General features: G+C 37.2%; 2 protein-coding genes across 2 annotated transcripts in view; both read right to left on the reverse strand.

The window, feature by feature from the left end:
- The window catches only part of LOC134795648 (uncharacterized), a 219,689-nt gene that overhangs the window by 45,698 nt on the left and 149,883 nt on the right, over positions 1–24,108 (reverse strand). The window lies entirely within an intron of this gene.
- LOC134795872 (zinc finger BED domain-containing protein 4-like) lies at positions 6,910–9,176 on the reverse strand. The gene has a single exon (XM_063767803.1). It carries the CDS (start codon positions 8,842–8,844, stop codon positions 6,910–6,912), a length of 1,935 nt encoding a protein of 644 aa, XP_063623873.1. The 5' UTR covers positions 8,845–9,176.

Consider the following 24,108-nt stretch of genomic DNA (forward strand, 5'->3'; position numbering starts at 1 on the left):
GAATCCGTAGAGATTTTTGATCAAAATAACACATTTTTAGTTACGAACTGACGTATTTCATTTTTCTGGAAGTGAATTTGTAAAAGGTTACATTGTTTGTGTTGTGTTATTCTTATATTCTTAGCTTAGTTATAGTACTTGTAGTATATACCTAATAATAGCCTGCCTACACTATCGCATTGTGAAACTGTTATGATAGCTGTAAGATTTATTAATTAAATAAATTAAAAAATTAAATTAAATTAAAAAAAAATTGTCAAATCTCGATCTCGTCGAGATTAATCTTGATCTCGAAAGTCTGACGGTCGAGATCTCGAAACACCCAATCTTGATTCAGAATTTATATACGTGCGAGATCTCGAATCGCCAATCTTGGTGCGAGATTGCATTCCCTAGAATTTACCTATCAGTTCTTTACCAGCATCAATAGTCAGTCACTAACGTAGTAATGTCAAAAAGTAAAATCTATGTTTCACAATACACGATTAATGTCAAATATGGAGCTTTCATTCTATAGTACCTAAACTGTCAATATTTTGTACAAGCATATTGTAATGAATGAATTCGGTGCACCCGGCCCGAAGACAGATTGTAGGCGCAAAAGTAGAATCACAAACGAACCTTTACCCATCTCCCGAGCTACCTTTATCAGGTTGAAATTTTAATTTGGCGAAGAAAACAAATTCAAATCAGCGCAGTGAGCAGACAAAGGGCCCATTCCCGGCGCCATCTCATTACTAACTCATTGCCGGCCGGCGATGATGCGAGTACGAGTATTTTACTTTAGGGATACGCACTTGGTGTCTAAGTTGCCGTAAAAAATAGCAGTTATACTTTTTTATGTAATTTTTGGTCCCTATTTAAAATATATTTCGAACTCCTTGACCTGATTTAGGGATCGTAATCGTAGGGGAAGTATCGGATACCTAATGAGATCAAAATCATAATATTCATAATTATTTTTATATGCTTTGAAAAACGGTACCTAATGATTTACCTAATAGTTATGTTCTTTTTCTGAGCTTTCTAGACTATGTTTCAACATTCTGCTCGTATATAATGTTCTAAATCTTCTTTTTCTTCTTCCTAGCCTTATCCCATTTACTTGGGATCGACTCTCCTTATATGGCGTCGCCAGGAGCGTCTGTCCTGGGTCGTCTCTGGTGGTATTCTGTTTTTCTTTGAGGTTCTTTTATACAAGACCTAGCCATTTTTTCTTGGGTCTCCCGCGACCCCTAGGCTTGTCACTTATCTCTAGCACCTTTCTCGTCATGTGGTCTGGTCTGGTGGGCGCCTCATGACGTGACCATACCATCAGAGTCGAATTCAGTGAGTTTTTCTTCGATTGGCCTTACTCTGAAATTGCCTCTAACGTGGATATTTATATTGTTTTCTTAATGAGAGCAATATTCGTACAGTCAAAAATCCTTGTTTTGTATTGCGATTTCTTTTATAAGGCACCTTAACACCTAATCCTAATCTGTATTACACAGTGTAAACGCAATTAATGTGCATAATAAAGCGTAAACGGACGCTAATTAATCTATGCTTTCTAATTAACAATAAACCCGTCACCTCAATCTAACACGCATGACTAGTTCGAGTACTTAGTTCGAGCAGCGAAAGTTTGGGCGCAAAACCTGCTCGCTCAACAAATATCGTTTCATTTTGTAGAGAGAATAAAAACAAGACAGATACTACAATTTAGAGAGAAGAGAACTTTATACATAGAAACAACAATGAAAAAACAAAAATCATAAATTTACAGAGTACAAAAAAACCATTGGAGAGTTCAAAAGGTTAAATAAAATTGCACGATAAATTTTTAAACAGAGTAGTGAATGAGCTCCATTATCCATTACTTCTGCGGTCGGCAACCTGCGGCCCGCAGGCCGCATGCGGCTCGCGAATCTGTCACTTGCGGCCCGAGAGGTTCCTTGGCTATTTTGTATGTAATAGTGACAAACGACAATGTCTCATAAAGTCATAAATATTAACAAAGTACGGCCCACGTCACCTCCGTTAACTACTATGTGGCCCTTGGCTGCTAAAAGGTTGCCGACCGCTGCATTACTTAATGAAATGAAGTCTGTAGCCATTTCCTAATTTCCCAATGAAGACTTTAATTGAAAATAATAATAAAAACGGGTCAATTTTTGAAGAGGCTGTTTTTTCGACATTTGTATGGCAATTTTTTATTTTTGGAAAATCTGATTTATAATCATCGTTTTAGAAAGAGTTTTTAACACCAAAAAATATACTGTACGAGGCACCACTCTACTTTTTATAGTTAGCTAGATATGGACGTTTAAATATCGACATTTGTATGGCACTATTTAGCCATTTGTAAGGCGCTTTTGACATGTATATGTTTGTATGGCAGTATCAACATTTTTATGGTACTATTTATTGTTTTTGTGGCATTTGTAAGACCCTGACAACATTTGTATGGCACATTTTCGACATTTGTATGGCAGTACATATATCGACATTTGTATACCACAATCGACATTTATACGGTCAAAATAGCCGTACAAATGTTTTCATACAAATGTTGCCAATAATATTTTTTTGCGAAATTTCCTACACAATATAACCGAACCGGAATTAAAGGTAAAAACAATGAAATTATATCGCGGTAGACCCGTTTGTGTAATTAAATATGTGTACAAAACGCGAGAGTTTAAAGTGTTATACAATATAACCGATTCACTTATTTATTTTACGATATATTTTAACACTGTATTTGTAACTATTATTGTAAACTACACATTTTTATTTCGACTGTATACCAACATATTAAGCGTCCATACAAATGTCGTTGTAGTTGTACCAAAATATATCGAAAGAGATTCTTGACCGTTTTTATATAAATAAATCTGCTTCCACGTCCACATTCGATGTTGATCGATGCCCAACTAACCGCACTACTGCGTCATAAATTTAATTTAACTTATTCTGCCGAACTTATTTAGAAAGTTGTAAAGAACAGGTGCTTGTCAAAGTGGATATAAAGAATGCATTTAATTCAGTAAACCGCAACGCCTTACTGACTGAAATACAGAAGAATATCCCTGGGCTCTACCCTTATCTTTGGCAATGCTACAGACATCCTTCCAACCTCATGTACACACACCACCAAATCCCCTCCTCGGTCGGCTGTCAACAAGGTGATCCACTCGGGCCAGCCATCTTTAGCTTAGCAATACACCCAATTATTTCGGCTCTAAATTCTAAATTCAACATCTGGTATCTCGATGACGGTACCATAGGCGGTGATGCGAACTCTGTCCTCGCTGATCTTCGCTTTTTAGTTACCAAATTCAGCGAAATCGGCCTGGAGCTCAATATGAGCAAATGTGAACTTTTTGTAAGCCCAGATGTCCAAAATGATACACAAATTATAAACGACTTTAGAAATAACTGCCCTGGCATAAAATTACTCACCAAAAGCTCGCTTCATCTCCTTGGAGCCCCAGTGTTTGAAGAATCAATTCCAGAATACATTGATACCCAAATTCATCGTTTTTCTGAAATTTCGGACCGCCTTCTACAAATTAATTCACACATGGCTTTTTTTATAATTCGGTTTTGTCTTTTCGTTCCTAAATTTACGTACGTAATGCGATGCAGCCCTCTTTTCAAATATCCACAATTATGTCAAAAGGTCGATGAAATTATACACATCGAAATACAAAAAATCATCAATATTAATATTGACAATAGGCAATTTATCCACGCCACATTGCCTATACGGTTTGGTGGCCTAGGTATAAGGCAGATATCTAGTGTCGCACTGCCCGCTTTTCTGTCTTCCGTGCATGGTACACTATCCCTCGTAGGTAAAATACTCACACCGTCACTGCGTGACTTCGAGGTAGTGTACCTGTCGGAAGCAGAAAATGCGTGGCGTCTAGCTTGCCCGAACAAAGACATGCCGGCCGAAAAATCAACCCAACGATTTTGGGACGAACCGCTCTGCCATCAAGTACAAAACTGGCTGCTAAATTCAGCACAATCCAACACAGAAAAAGCCCGCCTTCTTGCCTCATCCCAACATGAATCCGGCTTTTGGCTACACGCCTTCCCCTCCATTAATTGCGCAACTTTACTGGACAACAATTCTTTCAGACTGGCTGTCGGCCTCCGCCTAGGCGCCGAAATAGTTGTCCCCCACAGCTGTCCCTGCGGAACAGAAGTTGACAGTCTGGGCTCCCACGGCCTCTCCTGCCGAAGGAGTGCCGGCCGCCTGTCCCGCCACGCCAGCCTCAACGATGTCATCCGTCGGGCCTTTGTCAGCGTGGGCGTGCCGGCCGCGTTGGAACCAGCCGGTCTGGCGCGCGACGATGGCAAGAGGCCCGATGGAATAACCCTCATCCCCTGGCAGATGGGACGGCCGCTCATCTGGGATGCCACATGTGTAGACACCCTAGCGCCGTCCCATCTAGTCGCCACGTCTCAGAGAGCTGGCGACGCGGCGGCAGCGGCTGAAACCCTAAAACGCCGCAAATATGCTGGTCTTACAAACAACCACATATTTGCGGCGTTCGCGGTAGAGACCCTGGGGCCGTGGTGTCGTGACGCTCACAATCTTTTTAAGGGCCTAAAAAAAAGACTATTGGAAACCACGGGTGACCCTAGGGCTGGCTCATTCCTAGGCCAAAGAATAGGCATAGCTATTCAGCGTGGGAATGTAGCCAGCCTTATGGGCACCCTTCCGCAGGGGACAGATCTGGGGGACCTAAGGTAGGTGGGTAAGTTTTATTTATTTATTTTATTAGTTTTATATAGTTTTAATTTATTTAGTTTATACATAATTTTAATAATAGTTTGTATAAGTTTTGTTATTGAATAAATTTAACTATTATTCAATAGACAAAGAAAATTTTGGGGGGTATCTTTAAGTCATAACAAAACAAGTGCCGCGCGGGACAACGATAAAAAGGCTTCCCTTGTTTCATTAAATAACGCATTAAATTATCTTAATTATTAAATCCATTCTCTAGAAAATGCTCTTTATAAAAATATAAAGTTATTCATAATACGTTGCCTACATCCAAAGTTATGATTTTTTTATTGGCTGTGTGCCGCCACTGGGACACGCAAAAAACGGCAAATTTTGCCGTTTTTGGAACTTCAAATGCGATTTTGTCAGAAACAAATAATATTTAAGGTACAGTTGTACATTATATTTAAAGTTTACAATACATTGGATGAAAATATATACATACCCAGTCTTTTAGTCCTATGGACTTCGAGTTATAGCCGTGGGACAGCAAAAAATGCCTATTTGAAAATTGACCCAAGCATATATTATTCTATATTCCAACTAAATACTTAACGGCGCGATTCGGGAATTCACTAGATATGTGTGCTTTCATCTTTACTACATGTCACAAATATGCGCCTCATGCGCACTCTCGTTTTCTCCATATTTCTCTATGCAGCGGAAACTTGGACCCTAAAAGCTCGCACAAGGGCAAGAATAGACGCGTTCGAAATGTGATGCTGGCGCAAAATGTTGGGCATCTCATGGACAGCGCATCGCACCAACGTGTCTATTCTGAACGAGCTCAACATAAAAACCCGTCTATCTACTATCTGTCTCAGGAGAATCCTCGGGTTCTTTGGGCACTTGGCCCGGCGGGAACCCGACAGTCTAGAGAAGTTGATGATCGGTGGCCAGGTTGAGGGCAGAAGAGGCAGAGGCAGAATACCCACACGCTGGTTTGATGCCATTGAGGCAGTCACACGCGTCAAGTTCCAGGGCTCTATGCGGAAGGCAGAAGATCGGCCAGGTTGGAGAGCAATCCAAGAAAACGCAACTTATGGCGGTCACGACCCTCAGTCATGAGGTTACGACGAAGAAGAACATGTCACATACAGCCTGTAACTATCGGCGCGATTCGGGAAATGAATTAGAGATTCACTAGATATGAAATAGTAAAGATATGTGACGTTCAACGGCAAAAGGTACCTTTGGCGGCCTCTATAAAATAGGAGCGGCGTTAATAATAGCGTAAGCGCCAACCGCCATAAGGTACCTTTTGCCGTGGAACGTCACATATCTTTAAAGATGAAAGCACACAGTAACGGCAGTATTTATATTCACTCCACCTAGTATTTAATACCTGTTCCTGCCAAAATAAGATTCGGCGTTATCTCCTTAAATTAAATTACCCTCAAGATTTACAGCAGGCGTTAAATATAATTAGGTAACAAATTTTAGGGAATAGAGTGGTAACATTGCTATGCTTTTATCTTTTTCACTTTCCTTTTGTAAAGTAGGTACCTAAGTTGTACCAACATGTTGACGTGTAGGCCATGTTATATACATTTCTTTTTAACAAACTAACTTTTATCAAAATATAATATTCCCTACATTTCAGGGGCTAAAAATACATATCTACTATTTTTTTACCTATTTTTCTTGTATTCTCGCAGGATATTCAGTAATGTTACTTACCTGTAACAAAAAGATGATAGTTAGCATAATGTATGCAAAATATGAATAACGCAAATAAATAAAGTAACAGGGGTATTGTTGACGAAATATGCACCAATAAGTAAGGTCCGACCGAGAACACTTTTTTTGTCTCGGCCGAGACCGAGACCGAGACCGAGACAAAATGAAATTCTCGGCCGAGACCGAGACCGAGACCGAGAATTTGAGAAAAGAAAGAAAAAATACGTATTTTGCAAAAAAAAACTGTATTTTCATTAATACTGACTAAAAACATACAAAACTCTTCTCGGGCCCACTTGCGCTAACCAGGGTTAAAAAATTAAACAGCTAACTTAGGATTCATCACGCCATGTACGAAACTGAAAAGTAAATGCGAGGTTTACCATTTATTTTTTTTACTCTGGTTGGTGCAAGTGGGTCTGATAAAAGACGACGAAAAGACATTAATAATCAAAATTAAATAGTTCTATATTATAGCACAAAAACAATAACTTTTCAGCGTTGTGGCCAGTTAAATTGTGACGCCGCTCGTCGTACAATTGACCAGCCCTGCTAAAAAGCTGTTCGCTAGCCACACTTGTTGGTGGAGCCGACAAAAATTTTTTTGCTGCAGGGCGCAGGAGTTGGTAAGGCGATGAATGCCAGTATTCGTAGATATTTGCATTCCTATGCAGCCTTGGCTCTCTCAGATAATTGTCAAGTGACGATTCAAGTGAGTTGTCCGTCATTGGGTCGTCATCAGACTCGATGGAGTCGTGAGCTGCCCACAAACTTGTCTCATTGACGGATCTAACTGAAGTTGACGCTCCACCCTGACGCTCTCCAAGTCCTGCCGGTGTACCTAATTGTAAAACTTCAAAAATTTTAGTCTTGGCTCCGTTTACCTCGTTTTCGGTCAAATATTTTGTTTTGAATCGGGGATCCAACAATGTTGCACAAATTAAGGGGCTCGATGTTCGTATGAATGAAAAGCGATGATTGAGTGAGCACAACAACTTGCTTTTCATCTCAGCAGCAGCACAATTTTGAAGAGCATCACTTTCATTGTTTTCTATATCTGCTGACATTGCAGTATCTGCCGACGCTACAAACTGACTTTGCCCGCTAGTTGACGCAAGTTTTCCACTTAACATGGCTACTAAAGGTATCACCAAGGAGACACATGATGCATCTGACGACATGTCTAATGTGGCCTCATAAAAACATTCCAATACACTGACAGCATCTTGCATCGTCGTCCATTCTTCGTTATTAATTTCATTGATTGAGCCCCTTTCGACACGGTATAGATTAATCGCATTTTTTTGCTCAATCAACCGTGACAACATTAAGTACGTGCTGTTCCAACGTGTTTCCACGTCTTGGAATAGGGTGTGTTCTGGTAAATTTAAAGTTTTTTGGAAAGTATTTAAATACCTCCGTGCCTGCTCACTTCTATGAAAGTGTCCGACTACTTTACGACACTTTTTTAGTATTGTTATTATGTTTGGCACCGATAAAATTGCGTCATGAATCACCAGTTGTAGTGTATGAGACACACAGCCCAACGAATCGTACTCCGCAACCCTTGTAGCACGGGCCATGTTCCCAGCATTATCGCGAAGAGCAAGGTGGATTTTAGAGCCTATATTATAATCTTCGACTACTTCTTTCAGTTTCTCGGAGATATAGTCGCCCGTGTGGTCATTTTCTAAAACTGATGCACCCAAGATTACTTTTGGTCGTTGTTCATTGTGCACAAAATGGGCCGTAAAACTCAGAAGTGAACAAGTTTTAGTAGGATTTGACCAAATGTCTGTAGTAAAACTTATCCACTCGGCCTCACATAGCAAATTGACTACTTTAGTTTTAACTTTTTCAAAAGTTTCCGGCATTAGTTGGGTGCGAAAAAATTTTTCAGATTTCAATTTATATTTTTTTGGTCCTGCAGGGTCCGCAAAATTTAAGCGCTTAAATCCTTTTCCTGACACAGTGTTATAAGGCTGCATGTCAACTAATATATAATCCATGATAGCCTTATCTATGCGTTTTGTTATGTCATGGTCATGGGGCCATTGGGCTTTTGGCGGATTCGCCAGCAATTGCTGCATCGTAGGTTGAGTCTTCTTGTCTGTTTCAAGAAGTACAGGGCCCGCTGATTTTAAATTATTTTGCTTTTCAGCTGCTTGGTTTTTCAGGTCATCTATTTGTATTAAAAAATGTTCGTTTTCTGTCAAATGATATTTCGATAAATGTAGTTTTAACCCTTTAATAGTTTGAAGCTTAGGTTGCAAACTTCCCAGAGACACTGTTTTCCTGCAGAGCTTGCATTCTGCCTTAGATGGTTGTGAATTTTTTTTTTCAAAATACTCCCAAATAGGGTTTATTACTTTAGGCATTGCAAATGCAAAATGTACCTGTAACAAGGTAGTAGGTATCTTTTGAAAAATAAAATTTTCATTTTAAATATCAAACATTAAACAAAAGGAAATCAAATCAAATCAACGAAGTAAAAAGTAAGTCAACTAAGTAATTTTCTGATGTTCTTGCCTTTTTAACAATTCATATCAAATAAAATAACAACAATTTCTAGATCCAAAGCAACACGAACTTTGTTGAACGAACACGAACCCACGAAAACAGTATTTAGTTTTCATATTTAAATTAATTTCCAAATAGTCTCCACCATTACTACTATTACTAATATCGCTACTGCCATTTGAATATGATTTTTAACTAGTAGGCATAAAGTTCAAATATATCATTTACTTTCATTCATTTAATATTAGTACCCAACCCACCTATCGTTAAATAAAAAGCTTTAAAAGTCGTCGCAAAATCTATCGTAATAACCTAAAACACAAAATAATGTTTAGTTTACGTACTTACCTACGGTTTAAAGTTCACTCGTACACAACACAACACACAACAATGTTAGCAAATAACTCTTAATTTTTTAAGCACTGTGCCTAATGTGCCTTTATGTATCTCATTTAATGTTATTCTTTTAGTAGTACACCAAAACATAAACAAACACAACAGTGGTTACTTGATAATCCTGCAATACCGCCAATGGCGCCAATTCACCTACTTAATTGGTTTAGATGTTAAATTAAACACCAATAGAAATCAAGTGAACTGACACGAAGTGTCGCAGAAACCCACCAGGCAGCCAATGAGATCGTACGACAAGCTCGCCACCCGCGCGCGAAAGTTTAAATTCGCAAATCGGAACGGTTTCACAGTCTCGGCCGTGGCCGAGAATCTCGGCCTTATTTGGCCGAGAACCGAGACCGAGATCTCGGCCCGAACTTCGGCTGAGACTGCCGAGACCGAGACCGAGACCGAGATCTCGGTCGGACCTTACCAATAAGACATTTTTTTTTTTTTTTTTAATAAAATAAAATAAATAAAATAAAATTCATTTATTTCGAGTAACGAGGACTCATAATCACAATAATATACAATTACATTAAAATTACATTAAACAAAATAAATAACATTAACATACACTATATATTCTAAATACTACTCACAGCACAACAAAAATTATTTTAAAACTTTGTTAGGAAAACTTACAGCAGCTTTATTACCTAACTTGTTACTCTAGCTGCTAGAGTAACAAGTTAGGTAATAACATAGAAACAGTAAGCTAATTACAAGTTTCCACAGGTAGACTTTTCTTTGTCATCAGAGATAATCAGTCAAATGTTCAAAATTTAATCCGCTAAATAATCTATCTCTAGAATTGATTTTGAATTGATTTGACCCAGTCCAAAACATTTTCTAGAAATAAATAGTCGTTTATTAATTACCACATTTTACTAACTCAAACAAGCCTGGACATCATAATATTCATAATAAGAGAAGTGACAGCTTGTTTGTCAGTTCCCGGCCTGAATTGAAACGTTGCAACCAATTTAGTTGCCGTAACGCAATCCAATGCAAATTGGGAACAATCTGCGCGGACGCCTCGTGTGATTAAAGAGGTCAATGCCCTTTGAAGAACTGAATCTTTGATTGATATCTTGATATGTTTTATGTTGTTATTCGCAGCGCTTCAGAGCCTTCACATTTTCGAATGGCAGATGCATGTCACTGTCAATTTCTTTGAAAATAGGGAATATTACGCAAAACTCTGCGTTAGAGGCGCTACTACCACTATCCATCACAATCTGGGGGTCTTCGTTATCTAACCTCTTTATCACTCTTGCATATTCGAGCGATAAAGAGACAGATAACTAAATTTCGATTTTCGCGTTTCCCGGTAGGCCCTTGGTAACAGTGTAACAAACCGCCTTGATGCGTCAATGTCATATTTTATTGTCTGTGAAAACTTCTCAAAAATCAGTTTAAGGCACAGTATGTATAAGTTACTCCATGCCTTACTAGCTAGCTTTGTGCTGCACTCTGGCGGCAGAACATTGCAGTAATACCCCCTATTGCGTTTATGTTATTACCGCATTACGTTTAATTTTATCTTAATAGGTACGACCTTAAGGGCTGATTTAGACGGCGCGCGTACTCGCACGCGATTTTAGTTACATTGCGGACTGTTGGTTACGTCCAATTCAACCGAACGATCAAAACCCGCAATGGTATGAAACTCGCATGCGAGTTCTCGCATCGTCTAAATCAGCCCTATGTCTCTCGCCCAAGTATCTCACAGGCAAGTAAAGTCAAAATTAGATGATTTTGGCATCTATTTTAAGTTCGTATCAGCCCTCCATAGTACCTAGGTACTGGAATAGTTAGATTATGGTTATTGGTGTCATGTAGCGATAAGGGAACGACTATGAAAGCACGCAGTTAACGTAAAGCGGTGAGACACCCTTAAGTTGGCTGCGTATAGTATGGGTATGATATGACGGAGTAATAGTACTTACACCACTTACGTACCTACTTACGTAAAATGTGCTTAACTTTGTCAGATAGTTATCTGAGATAAGTTCGTTTGTATCCAACTATCTATTAAAACGACCCAGATTGAAAAAAGCATAATTTTTTTAGTTACTATTATTAGATTATAGCGTTGTATTTTTCAGTACTGTACAGTCTGTCTGTGTGTTCGTGTGTTTGTTCGCGATAAACTCAAAAACTACTGAACGGATTTTCATGCGGTTTCCACCTATCAATATATAGAGTGATTCTTAAGAAAGGTTTAGGTGTATAATTTGTTAACCCGTGCGAAGTAGGGGCGGGTCGCTAGTATATTATATTCATGTAGCCGATGACACGTTGAGCGTGTAATATGTACTTACCTACAATGCGTAGATAAGGCTACGCCAGCGACGGAAGGTATCGTCCGGCGGCTGACGGCCACTGCTATGAATAGTGCTTTCAATAGCGGCTTAAATATTTATAGAAAACATGGGTAGAATATGTTTAATACCCACGTAAAGTATGTTAGCATCTTTAGAGTTCCTTTTTCAGTTCAAACGGTGCTCAAAGTGAAATGGAACAAGTTTTGCGGAGTTTCCCGGCGGCGATCAAAGTATAAATGACACTGACACTGTAGGTGCTTTTCTATGACATGACAGGCGATCACTTGATGCTTTCCATAGCAAACGATGCGCCGAAAGCTCCGGCCTGGACACGGCCCGGTCTAACGAGCCGCGCTCTATTTTTTACCGCTACTATTTATTATTTGTGAATTAGTAGCTTTTCTGAATATTACGTGTAGGTACCACGTAACACTAACATACCATTGTAAGTGTTTAACCAACTAATTATCTAATACAATAGTTATCTTACGTAACAACGTAAGTTACAATACTTGCTTAATCCAAAGCGAGCGTGAGAAAAACAAGTCACCAGTATCATTCCCAACTCTTACCTACTTACTTCAGGCGAGTCGATCGAACATGCATCCCTACTTACCCCCTTATTCATAAACGCGCTACAAACCTCAATTAGCTAATAATCGTTTGTCTTTATCTGTCATTTTGACTTATGTATTTGTAAGAAACGGATAAAACATAAGTAATTTAACTAAATCAGAACCGGCATCATGGTCGCATTTTTATCACGTGTCATGCCATGCGTCACTTTCGCACTGACAGGCATGGTGACAAATCATAAAGAGCCGACCATCATAGCCCTGCAGGCCCGTAAAGTTTTATGAATAAGGGGGTTAGGCATTTTATAATCATGCATCATTCGTTATTATCTTAAGCTGAGGGCCTACGAAGAAAATTGAAATGAAATAACGAAAATACCTCTCTATCGTTCGTATGTGCATATCAGAACTTCTATTTTAGATGTTCGCGGTAGGGCGGGACATAACTGACATAAGCCCCTACGACCAAAGTGGCTATTGACAAAGCTTTGCCATTACGCTACAAGCACAAACTTCATACCTGTTAAGAATGCAGGGATCAAAATTAAATAGTCACGGCTTTGTAACTTTGTTGTGAATAGACACGACAGGAAAGTCCCGCTCGAGTTTCTATCACAAAGTTGCGAGACCCGGCTGTTGTTACAAAACAAGACGCAACTTTATGCGGAAACATACATATTTAAAACTGCACGTGAGAACACGAGGAGATAAGGAGGAATACAGGAGGTGGTGTGTAATTTCCGTGGAGTATGGCGTCAAATCCGGGGGTAAGTTGGTGGAGCCTTGCGCAGCATGGTTCCATTTTTATCGCCTGTCACTATGCCCGTCATTTTCGTACCTATACATACTTGTTAGAATGTGACAGCCATGGTGACAAGCGATAAAAATGCGACCCTGTTGGCTTATGTTTTCTCTTATGTACGTGCAATGTTGCTCCGGCTGCAACATGTTATATCAACTAATGGCAACTATTTATTAGACTTAAAGAACGTAGCATACATTTATAAATGATTAATTTAGATGTCTAGTACAGCGAGCTGCAAATGTGCATAGAGTTAGGCCAAGATAAGTCTGCAACGATTTTGATAGCACACGCAGTGCAAGTGTTATTTTAAACGTCAAACTTCTATGAAATTATGTCGTATAAATAATAGTTGCACTGCGTATGCTATCAAAATTATTGCAGACTTTTCTTGGTCTAACTCTATCCATTTTATGAATGGAATTCATTTATAAAGTGAGTAAGCACTATTGCTGACGCACTAGGTACACGACGACAGCACAGTTTCCATACAAATTGCAACCGTCTCGACGGTGATTAACATTAATAATCACAACCTCACATAAAAACTAACAGGCCTATTCGGATTTCGAGATAATCACAAGATCTTGAGACGATTTAGAGATCAACTAGATCTACATTAGATATCGACTAGATGTGACTTGGATATCTAAGTCGTAACTTGTCGAAATCGTTCAAGAGGACCTCCAGAATCGCGGAAACGTCAAATTTGACATATCTATCTTACAAATATCTTTAAATTATCCGTATCGTAACTTGTTGAAGTCTAGTAGAAATCTAATTCATTTTCCGAATCGAGCCGTAAGCCGATAGGTAAATGCCCCTATATGGCAGCGAAACATGTGATCGCCAATTACAGATTATAAAAATATGTAAGTATGTAAAAAATGATCGTGACTCCATAACGCACGATCTTACCTTATACGGTTCAATCGAACATGTTCATACAATCAATACGCATGTGTGGTAATGAATGCGCGACGTATGTATAATTCAGCGCACGCTTGATAGAGAATCGTATTGGAACTATCACAATCTCAACTTTATGTTATACCTTTAAACGAGCAATTCTTGTTCAATTATTTATTTATATACATATATATATTTCGGGGATCTCGAAACTCGGCTCTAACGATTTCGATGCAATTTGCTATTTGGAGGTTTTCGGGGGCAAAAACTCGAACTAGCTAGGTCTTATCTCTGGGAAAACGCGCATTTTTCAGTTTTTATATGTTTCCCAAATATTTTGATATTAATATGACACACTCGTTCGTTTTTATGGTATTAGTGCGCGCGAGTCGCTGCGAGTAATGTCAACATTAATATTTAATCAAGTTGAGATTTTAAAATTTCGAACGCGGTTCAAGACGCGTGCGGGTACGCAATGCGTTTATATGGGCACGTTATGAGCGTGAGTCGGGGTCCCTTTGTTTGACATAAAGTTTTAAGTCATAATGTATTGTTTGTGATATCATCATTAGTTCTAAAACTGAAACCGTTAACTTTTCAGGATTTTTTTAAGTTTATCCTATAGATAGGTTAGGTTAGCTTTGTTTTATGGAAATCCTGAAAAGTTACGAGTTTCTGATCCAAACAAATTATGACTAACGAAAATACGGACAAACAATACATTATGACTTAAAACTTTTTGGGAAACAATAGAGACCCGCGTGAGTCATTTATAAAGAAATCACAATATTAAATATCTATAAACGCTTCTATTCTTTCGACTACAAAGTGTTTGGTCTTCATTACTGGGTGTATTTGTACCTTCACCTTTCAAGAGTGCTATTTATAATTATTTTTTTCATATGGTGGAAAAAATTGCTGGCTATGGATGAGGTCTTGGTGGCTCAGATGACAGAACGCTGGAGTATTGATCTAGAGGCCGTGAGTTCAAGTCTTTAGCAGACGTTTCTGCTTGTTAAAAATTACATTATTCTTATTAATGTTAAATGCTAAAAAGCCCCGCTTCTTTGCGTTTAATAATACCAGCCTTCAAATATACCTATTCCACAATCATAACACTAAGTAGTATTCGTTCAATATAAAATAATCATTGAAAAAAAAATCTTCGTTTTAACAATCGTCACAACTCGAAACACTAGGGATTCGATCCACATCAGGTTCCATTGTTCACATAAAGAATGGCTCGAATACGAACTGGAAATTTAATTAGTACTGGCTTTCAAATAAAATCCTAAAAACCTAGTCTAGAAATATAGGACAGAAGCTTTGAAGATAATACAGAAGTTAATTTAGCATTCAGTTTCATATAACCAAAGAGAATTTGGAATAGAGTAATATTGTCAAAGTGAATTATGTAGTCAGTACGTTTACTACCATCTTTCGACACACATGGAACGAATAAGGATCAAAGTCAAATGGCGTGCTAAAAGCGTTAATAATCATCCGTAATCATGATTTTTCTTATAATTTATCATTTAATTCTTTGCTATTCTTATTCAAAAAACCGAACATGAAGAATAATTTCATTTTGTCTGTCCTAAAATTATGAGACGTATTTTTAAGTCAGTACAATTAAGAAAAAAAAGATAAATAATAACAGAGATAAACACTCAAAAAGTGTTAACGACAGTGTCGTGATCAATTTACGAAGCCTTTCAGAATCACGACAACGTTTCGTGATTAGGACTGAATGAGCAATTTATTTCGTCGTAAAAAATAAACTAAAGAAAATATACTATATACCTACGCCTTAGTTAATTATTCTGTAGGTCTGCCTTGAAACAATATCACTTAATCCCAGGGTAGTTTTACGAGTACATAATGGCATCTTAAACGTAAGCGGCCGTAACTTTCTGGTCACTCCTTAATAAACTCCGAGGACTGTGCCTTAATCTTGGTGCGGAAAAAGGATGACAAGCGTGAAGCCATACATTTGAGTCTAGTGAAAACATTTACCCAGTATTTTAAGTTAAAATAACGCGCATTTTCCCAATCATAGTTATCTAGATGAATCGTATTCGCTCCTTGCATGACTGTGGCGCCGGCGCCGCCCTACTGGGTGTGAGACATATTACATATTTGACAGCTGGCAGCTGTCAAATAGTAAGTATGAAGATGTCGTCCCACGAAAGTTCATATTTTATTTTTATTTTATTTTAAATAATAAAGCTAAACTAAAAAAAAAACTTAACATCAATTTAACAACTGACTTGGGCTACAGACGCGTTTTAACATACTTTCAACCGTTGATAATATTCTAAATTTAATCAAAATGCCTCGTTCAAGCCACGTTTAAACTTAGGAGTAGGTACCTATTGAGTCAAGCAACTGTATTAACCTAACCGCGACAAAAACACACACTACCTCTAAACCCTACTCACATATTCCCTTCTAAAAGATTTTATGTAGCCTTCAGTTGTAAAACATATAAGCTTTTATATATTAAACTAGGCAACATTACCACGCTGAAAAAGTCGTATGTTTATACAAATCTCAAAGTGACTTAAAACCTTTTGGGTAAGAATGACAGTATAATAGGGCTCGGAAAAACGCCACCGGCTCTATCACAATTTCCCGCTAATCCAATTACGACATCGGCCCACATGTGAGACAATAGCACGTGGTGTAACATAGTTGGTGCATTTACCCATAGAAAAATAGAATAGAAACATTTTCATTTTCATTTATTTCATAGAGGCTATTAAGAATCATAAGATTAAGCTTTCTTAAACTTTAAGTCATGTCATAACTAGAGATGCACCGGATATTAGGCTACTATCCGGTATCCGGCCTATCCGGCCATTATTTTAATATCCGGCCGCATACCGGATAGTGACCTACTATCCGGCCGGATAGTAATATTGCTTGATTTCGGAGTAAACAATTTGGATTTAAGAAACAGTCACGGTCATAATCGTACTCGTTTATTATTTAAAAACAATTTAAACTTTCAACTGACTTGCACGCGCACTCATTTCGAACCTAGAAATGAGTCCGCGCGAACGTTCACTAGGAAACAGATCAAACCTGCACAATGCGCACCTGAAAAACCGAAATGAAGGTATAGTTGCGCCGGCGAATATTCAGCGGCCGGATACCGGATATTCGGCCGATGGTCAAACAACTATCCGCTGCATCTCTAGTCATAACTATGATAATACATATATATGTAGTAATAAACATTAACATGTGCTTAATAAATTTAAATAAATGTATTTCTGTTGCCGCTATAACAACAAATACTAATCACAAAATAAAATATATATTTAAGTGGGGCTCCCATACAACAAACGTGATTATTTTGGCATTTTTTGCGTAATGGTACCTTCGTGCGCGAGTCCGTCTCGCACTTGGCCGGTTTTTATTATTAAAATTAATTTTAATTTTATTATAAATCTTGATCTCATTGTCAAAATATTGTGTTAATGATTAATTTTAATGTACTTACTAACATCTAGCTGTAATGTATTATGGTACTAACAATATTGTATGGAATTTTTATATTCTGAAATAAAGATTTTTATTTTTTATTTTTTTTTATTTAATATTAAACGTCACCTTTCATATTGAACACACTGGTCGCCCACATACCCTATGCCCTATTGGCACGTACAGTGTACACATAAAGTATTGCACGTCACCGTGACTCACATGACTCACATCTGTCGCACTTTGGGATGCCATTGTATGCAAATGGCCGCGAATTCAAATTCAGGCTGACAAAACTATAATGAGATTTTAATTGAGCTACACAATGTGTGTCCTAATAAAATATAGTTGGCTGTTAACTATTTCATATTCATTGTAGCAATCGAATTATAGTCGTCTGGTACCGAACTTATTGATTTTACTATGGGACTAGGTTGATTTGTCAAAGATTAACTATCAATAATTTATTTATCGCTATAGGAAGTAGCGGGTGCCTATTGACAATTAACCTAAAATCTGTCTAGTTTTTAGTTCAGTTATCAAAGGGAATATGAAAACTTTATCTAGTTTTCACATTTTATACGTGGGCCGTACTGAAAGTTTCTGGATTCTGATAAATGAGACGACTTATTTTTTCTAAGTGGCCAGTTCCAGGAATTTTCAGCATGCCCTAAGTATTAAAATCAAAATTTAGTTCTACAGACTAAGTTGGTGACGGGGACGCCTTATCAATACCTAAGTTATGTAACGTTGACACACTTGTACAAGTTTATGTTTTATTGAGTATTTCTACTAAATTAAAAACTGGCCCCGTCCCATCTTCATGGCACCTCCGTCTCACCGGGTGCAGCTGCGGATGCGGCTGAGCGAAGAAAAAGAGCTAAGTACAGCCGCATCGGCCAAGAATATAGCTTTACCCCTTTTGGTGTGGAAACACTCGGCCTATGGAGTCCCAGTGCCCTGAAATTTTTCGGAGCGATATCAAAGAGGCTGGTGGATGTGACTGGGGACCGTAGGGCTGGCAGCTTCCTCGCACAGCGCATAAGCATTGCAATTCAGCGTGGTAATGCTGCCAGCGTCTACGGGACCTTGCCGAGGGGTGATTTTTTATTGTAGTTTAGGTTTAGGGATGTTTTATTTTTATTAATTTAGAATAGTTAGATACTTTTAGTTTATAAGTTTTTATACAATATTTATATTTATTTGTTTAATGGTTCAATATCTAATAAATTATAGTTACCGTAGAGTTTCCTATCTTCACCTGGATTTTGACACTTTTCCCAAAAAATCTCTCAAATTTGAAAGCATTTTAATCCGTTAAGACGAAAAACTGTTTTTTAGTACTCCCAACTATCAGTATATACCACTAAAACTTAGAATTTCATTGGTTAAGTTGGTAATAAATGGCCCCAAAGGCAATAGGCGATGTTTGGGTATTTTCCCCAATCTTCGCCTATGGCATGCCTTGCCGCTAATACTTACTTTTCTGTGACGTACACATGTTAAGTCGTATCTCCTTGGAATGTGCTAATATACTATGAACCTTAACTCCACCAGACTAGGCATATTTTAAAAAAACGGGGTAGTAGGCGAAGTTTGGTAACAGTCTGAAGTTGTTTTCATACATTTTCTATAATGAAGCTAGGGCTGCCAAAAATTAACCAACATGCCAAATAAAGGGGAGTAATGGTTTATAAGTAAAAATATATATATTTTTAATAAAATTGTGTAATTGTTGCAAAATTGTTGTTATTGTCGTAATTGACAGCAAATCAACCTTATTTACTCAAAGTGAGACATAAAAATACCTATTTGGTACCTACTCAACATCGGTAAGAGTAGAAATAAACATTTGCATATAGCGTAAACTAAAATAACCAAACATAAGATAATATTTAAATTTGGAAACAAGTAATGTCATCCACCAATGAATGTGGTACAAAAAAATTGTCAACCCTAGGGATAGGCGAAATTTGGCAACAAGATGGACGCAAAGTACCCTCACCAATGTTCTATCCAATTGTGACTTCTAAACGTAAGCTAGCCATTAAATAATAGTTTCATATGAAAAAGAAATAGTTATAGGATATAATCATGTAAAAAGGTTATCATTACCGGGTCCAAATCACCGTTTAAAACTGAAGTTAAAACACTGGTTCAAAAAAACGTGTGCTCGGTGTCACGAAAAAACCTCACTAATGGTCAACTGTGTGAAGTTAGCCGCAGATTGTTCGAAGAATGTTGACACCCGTAAAAAATACTTTATATTTAGCAGTTTTATATAAGGCTTACATTAGAAACATTTTGTTAATGGCAACTTATGTCAAACTAGGCGAAAATAGGTAGCGCAGGCAAAGATACGAAACTACGGTACTTAAAAAAAAAAAAAAACTAGACATTGAATAAGGCATATGATGTTTATACACCTAGGATTACATTTTAATATTTACAAAATAGGTACGTGTTAAATTAAAATTGTACAGTTGACTCCATGACGACAATTCTGACATAGTAACGTGAACAAATGTTCTTGTTTATATGTCTGGACTTCCAAGTGGGCGTGAAGGTCAACAGTTTCTTAGAATTTTAATTAGTGTTTCCCACGTGGATCTTAAACAATCGGTTTAGGTAGTGACGAGGATGGGAACTGCAAACAGAGGAACCCAACTAAATCCTCCTGAACTGCCTGATCTACGCTTTGACAAACAAACAAACAAACAAACAAAATTTACTTTATTCATGTAGGCCTAGCAACAAGCTCTTATGAATCGTAATTAATCTTAATCTAATTATCAGAGCAATTTATTGATGTTAATATTATTCCATAATAAAATTGGATTATTATACATATCAAATTTAACACTAAAAATTTCACAAAAGGATCGTCAAACATTAAAAAGATTGTATAAAAAAATACTAGTCTAGAATTTCTAGAATAAAATCTAAATGTCAAAAAAAAAAGCATAAGTGACAAAAGAAGTAGATAGTATTACATCGGAATATCCATTTCCTCATCAATAATCAAATATACCTAATAAATAAATCATCATTTCGAATAACAATTAATCCCACGTTGTAATATCATTCATGTAGTCTTGTGTGGTATAATAAGCTTTAGAAATAAGTTTACGCTTTACATAATTCTTAAATTTATTAATAGATAATTCAGTAATATGGTTTGGAAGTTTATTATAAAATCTTACACAATTACCCATGAATGATTTTTTAATTTTATGGAGCCGAGTGAAGGGCACTGCGAGCTTATGTTTATTTCTAGTATTAATATTATGAATTTCACAATTTTTCCTAAAATTTACAATATTTTTATGTACATACAGAATATTCTCATAAATGTATTGACAGTGCACTGTCATTATGTCAATTTCCTTAAATTTATCTCTAAGTGAGTCTCTATGGTTCATTTTGTATATTGCTCGAATAGCCCTCTTCTGCAGAACAAAAATGGTATTTATCTCTGAAGCACCGCCCCACAGTAAAATACCATATGCCATAATGGAAGTAACTAAAATATACTAATCGAGCTGTTTTCACATCAGTTAACTGACGGATTTTGCTCACTGCAAAAGCTGCAGAGCTCAATCTATTCGAAAGAGTAGCAATATGGGGACCCCACTGGAGTTTAGAATCTAAAGTTATACCAAGAAAAACTGTACTATCAACTAATTCCAATTCCTCATCCTTCACAATGACACTTGTTTGCACATGCCTTACGTTACTACTAGTGACAAACTTAATACATTTAGTCTTTTTCTCATTTAACAGTAAATTATTAACATTGAACCAATTTACTACTTTTGAAATAGCATTGTTTACATCATTGTAAGCTTGTTGCTGTCGTTTGACTTTGAAAATAAGTGAGGTGTCGTCTGCAAACAATACTATATCATGGTGGGTCTTAATAAGGAATGGCAAGTCATTTATGTAGATAAGGAACAGGAAAGGCCCCAATATTGACCCCTGTGGAACACCCATAGAGACCAATGACCCAGGTGATCGCTGTCCATTCACATCGACCCTTTGTATTCTACCATTTAAGTAGGACTTAAGTAAATTCAGTGCCGATCCTCTAACTCCGTAATAATGAAGTTTCCTGATTAATGTTTCATGACAAACACAGTCGAAGGCCTTAGATAAATCACAGAAGACACCTAAAGCATCTCGTGACTCCTCCCAGGCATCGAAAATATGCTTAATTAGCTCAACACCAGCATCGGTTGTTGAGCGACCCCGTGTAAAACCAAACTGCTTATTATGCATCAAATTATTAACGTTAAAATGTCGTACTAATTGAGAAAGAACTAATTTTTCAAAAATCTTGCTAAATGTTGGTAGCACAGATATCGGTCTAAAGTTAGTGGGGTCAGAGCTGCTACCAGATTTAAATAAAGGAATTACTTTACTATGTTTCATTAGATCAGGAAACTCGCCGCAATCAACACTGTTGTTAAATATAACTACCAAGTCAGGCGCTACAATTTCTACTAAGGATTTGACAGCATGGACAGAGACTCCCCAGAGGTCATTAGTTTTTTTGACATTAATTGATTTAAACGCCTTTATTACATCTGAGGTACAAACATGTTCAAAATGAAGGTCTCCACAACACTCTGGAGCGTTATGTTTTAATAATGTAACAGCAGATGAGGGTGATGAATTTAAATCCTTAGTTGTGGATACTGGTACCTCGGTGAAAAATTTTTCAAATTCTGTAGCTACTTCTAAATTGGAATCTATAATTTTGTTATCAATGTTTAGTTTAAGTTCTTTAATTGTATGTGTCGAGCGACCAGTCTCCACATTTATAACTTTCCAGGTTGCTTTAACAATGTCGGAACTACTTTTTATTTTCTGACTTAGATAATTTCGCTTAGCTATATGACAATCTACTTTAAACTTCTTCGAATACTCCTTCACATGTTCTTTAAATTCATCACTCTGATTAAACCGCCGTTCCTCATATAAGGCATACAGTTCACGTCTTCTTTGATGTAAGTCCGCAGTAGCCCACTCACTAAAAACTGATGCACCACTAACTACGACCGATTTTGAGGTGAATATCGCATTATAATGATATTTGCTGATTTAATGAGATATTTCTCATTTCATTCTGGTTTTTTCGTACCTAAGGTACTGTACATATCAATATTTTATTTGTCTGTCAGTTCAGAATGAAGAATTGAGACATAACAGTTTTGAATGATTCACGGTTAGTTACTAGACTAAAGGATGACTCACGTTACACCGGGCCGTGTCCGGGCCGGAGCTTCCGGCGCTTACTTTTCGACTTTACAAGTGATCACGTGATGCTTTCCATAGAAAACGATGTGCCGGAAGCTCCGGCCCGGACACGGCCCGGTCTAACGTAAGTCATCCCATATCCGTGATTACCTTGTTCACGGGTAACGTTACCCGTGAACAAGATGCATGGAACTGCGTCGGAATATCGGGAGCTCGAAAACAATACAAAAGGTAATCACGGTTCATATTCCGGTCGATATAAGTCTAAAGAATTGAGAAAATTTCATAATAATATTACAAGTCACAAGCCAATCTTCCAACAAAAAACCGAAATACCAATTTATGTCAGTAGTACACCAAGTATTGTGAAAATGAACCTTACATATGTTACAGGTAAATATTTAAAATTTTCAGTCGAAAATGTGAGTTTTTAATAAATTTAATTGAATGTGCTTAGAATAGGTACTAACTAGGTGTTTCTAATTATTTTTAAATTAACCGTTTTTTTTAAAACCGGTGCCCGATAAGTGAAAACCAATTCTACGCAACTGTTCGTCTGTAATGCGTTTTAAATGGTTTTGCGAGGGCCGAATAAGTTTGTTATAATGTCAAAAATATTTGGGTTTGGAAAAATATTAGGGTAACTAGGTCACTAGAGATATATACCCCATTGGGAGACTTAGAAAGACACCCACAAATGTTAATGGATATTTATTAGTTCTCAATCTTAGTAGGATTCTAGGGTGTAATTAGGTACCTTACGAACTCAAGCGCATGGGAAACAGGTCAGTGTGGTGTGTAGCTGTATGGAAATTACCTAACATTTATTGAATTCAGGCTTATTAATGGACTTATACACGGTGAAATTTATTCGGTGGCCACGAACCCATTTTTCTAATTCAGTAATCCATCACATCACATTTATGTAGATTATAACAATAACACAACTAACTTATTCTTTATAATACCCAATTTTTAGTGTTCTGTGCAAAACTTTGTTCACGGAACACTTATGGGATCACTTCGGTCTTGCAAATCAGTAAAAAGCGTTTTTTTAAATTTATTGTCACCAAGGGTTTAAAACCTCTTTCCAAAGTAACAGTTATAAAAAACTAAAGACTTGTTAAATTCATAATTATTTACATAAGCGATGGCACTTGACGTAGATACACCTATAAACCTTCAATAAACGTAGGGTGTCCATATGTCCATGTTATAAATTTTAACGATATCATATCATTAACTGTTAAAAATAAAAATAAGATAGAAAAAGGATATTGCATAAGATTTCGCCTATTTGAATTCCGTATGTTGCTCTTAGTACCTAAGGTCCGTTACATGATAAAATGAAGCTACTTTTTACTA

The sequence above is a fragment of the Cydia splendana genome, chromosome 12, assembly GCF_910591565.1.
Source record: "Cydia splendana chromosome 12, ilCydSple1.2, whole genome shotgun sequence".
Classification (NCBI taxonomy): domain Eukaryota; kingdom Metazoa; phylum Arthropoda; class Insecta; order Lepidoptera; family Tortricidae; genus Cydia; species Cydia splendana.

Bases quoted from the DNA above. Each gene is read 5' to 3' on its own strand.
- LOC134795872 (XM_063767803.1), bottom strand. From the start codon at position 8,844: ATGCCTAAAGTAATAAACCCTATTTGGGAGTATTTTGAAAAAAAAAAT.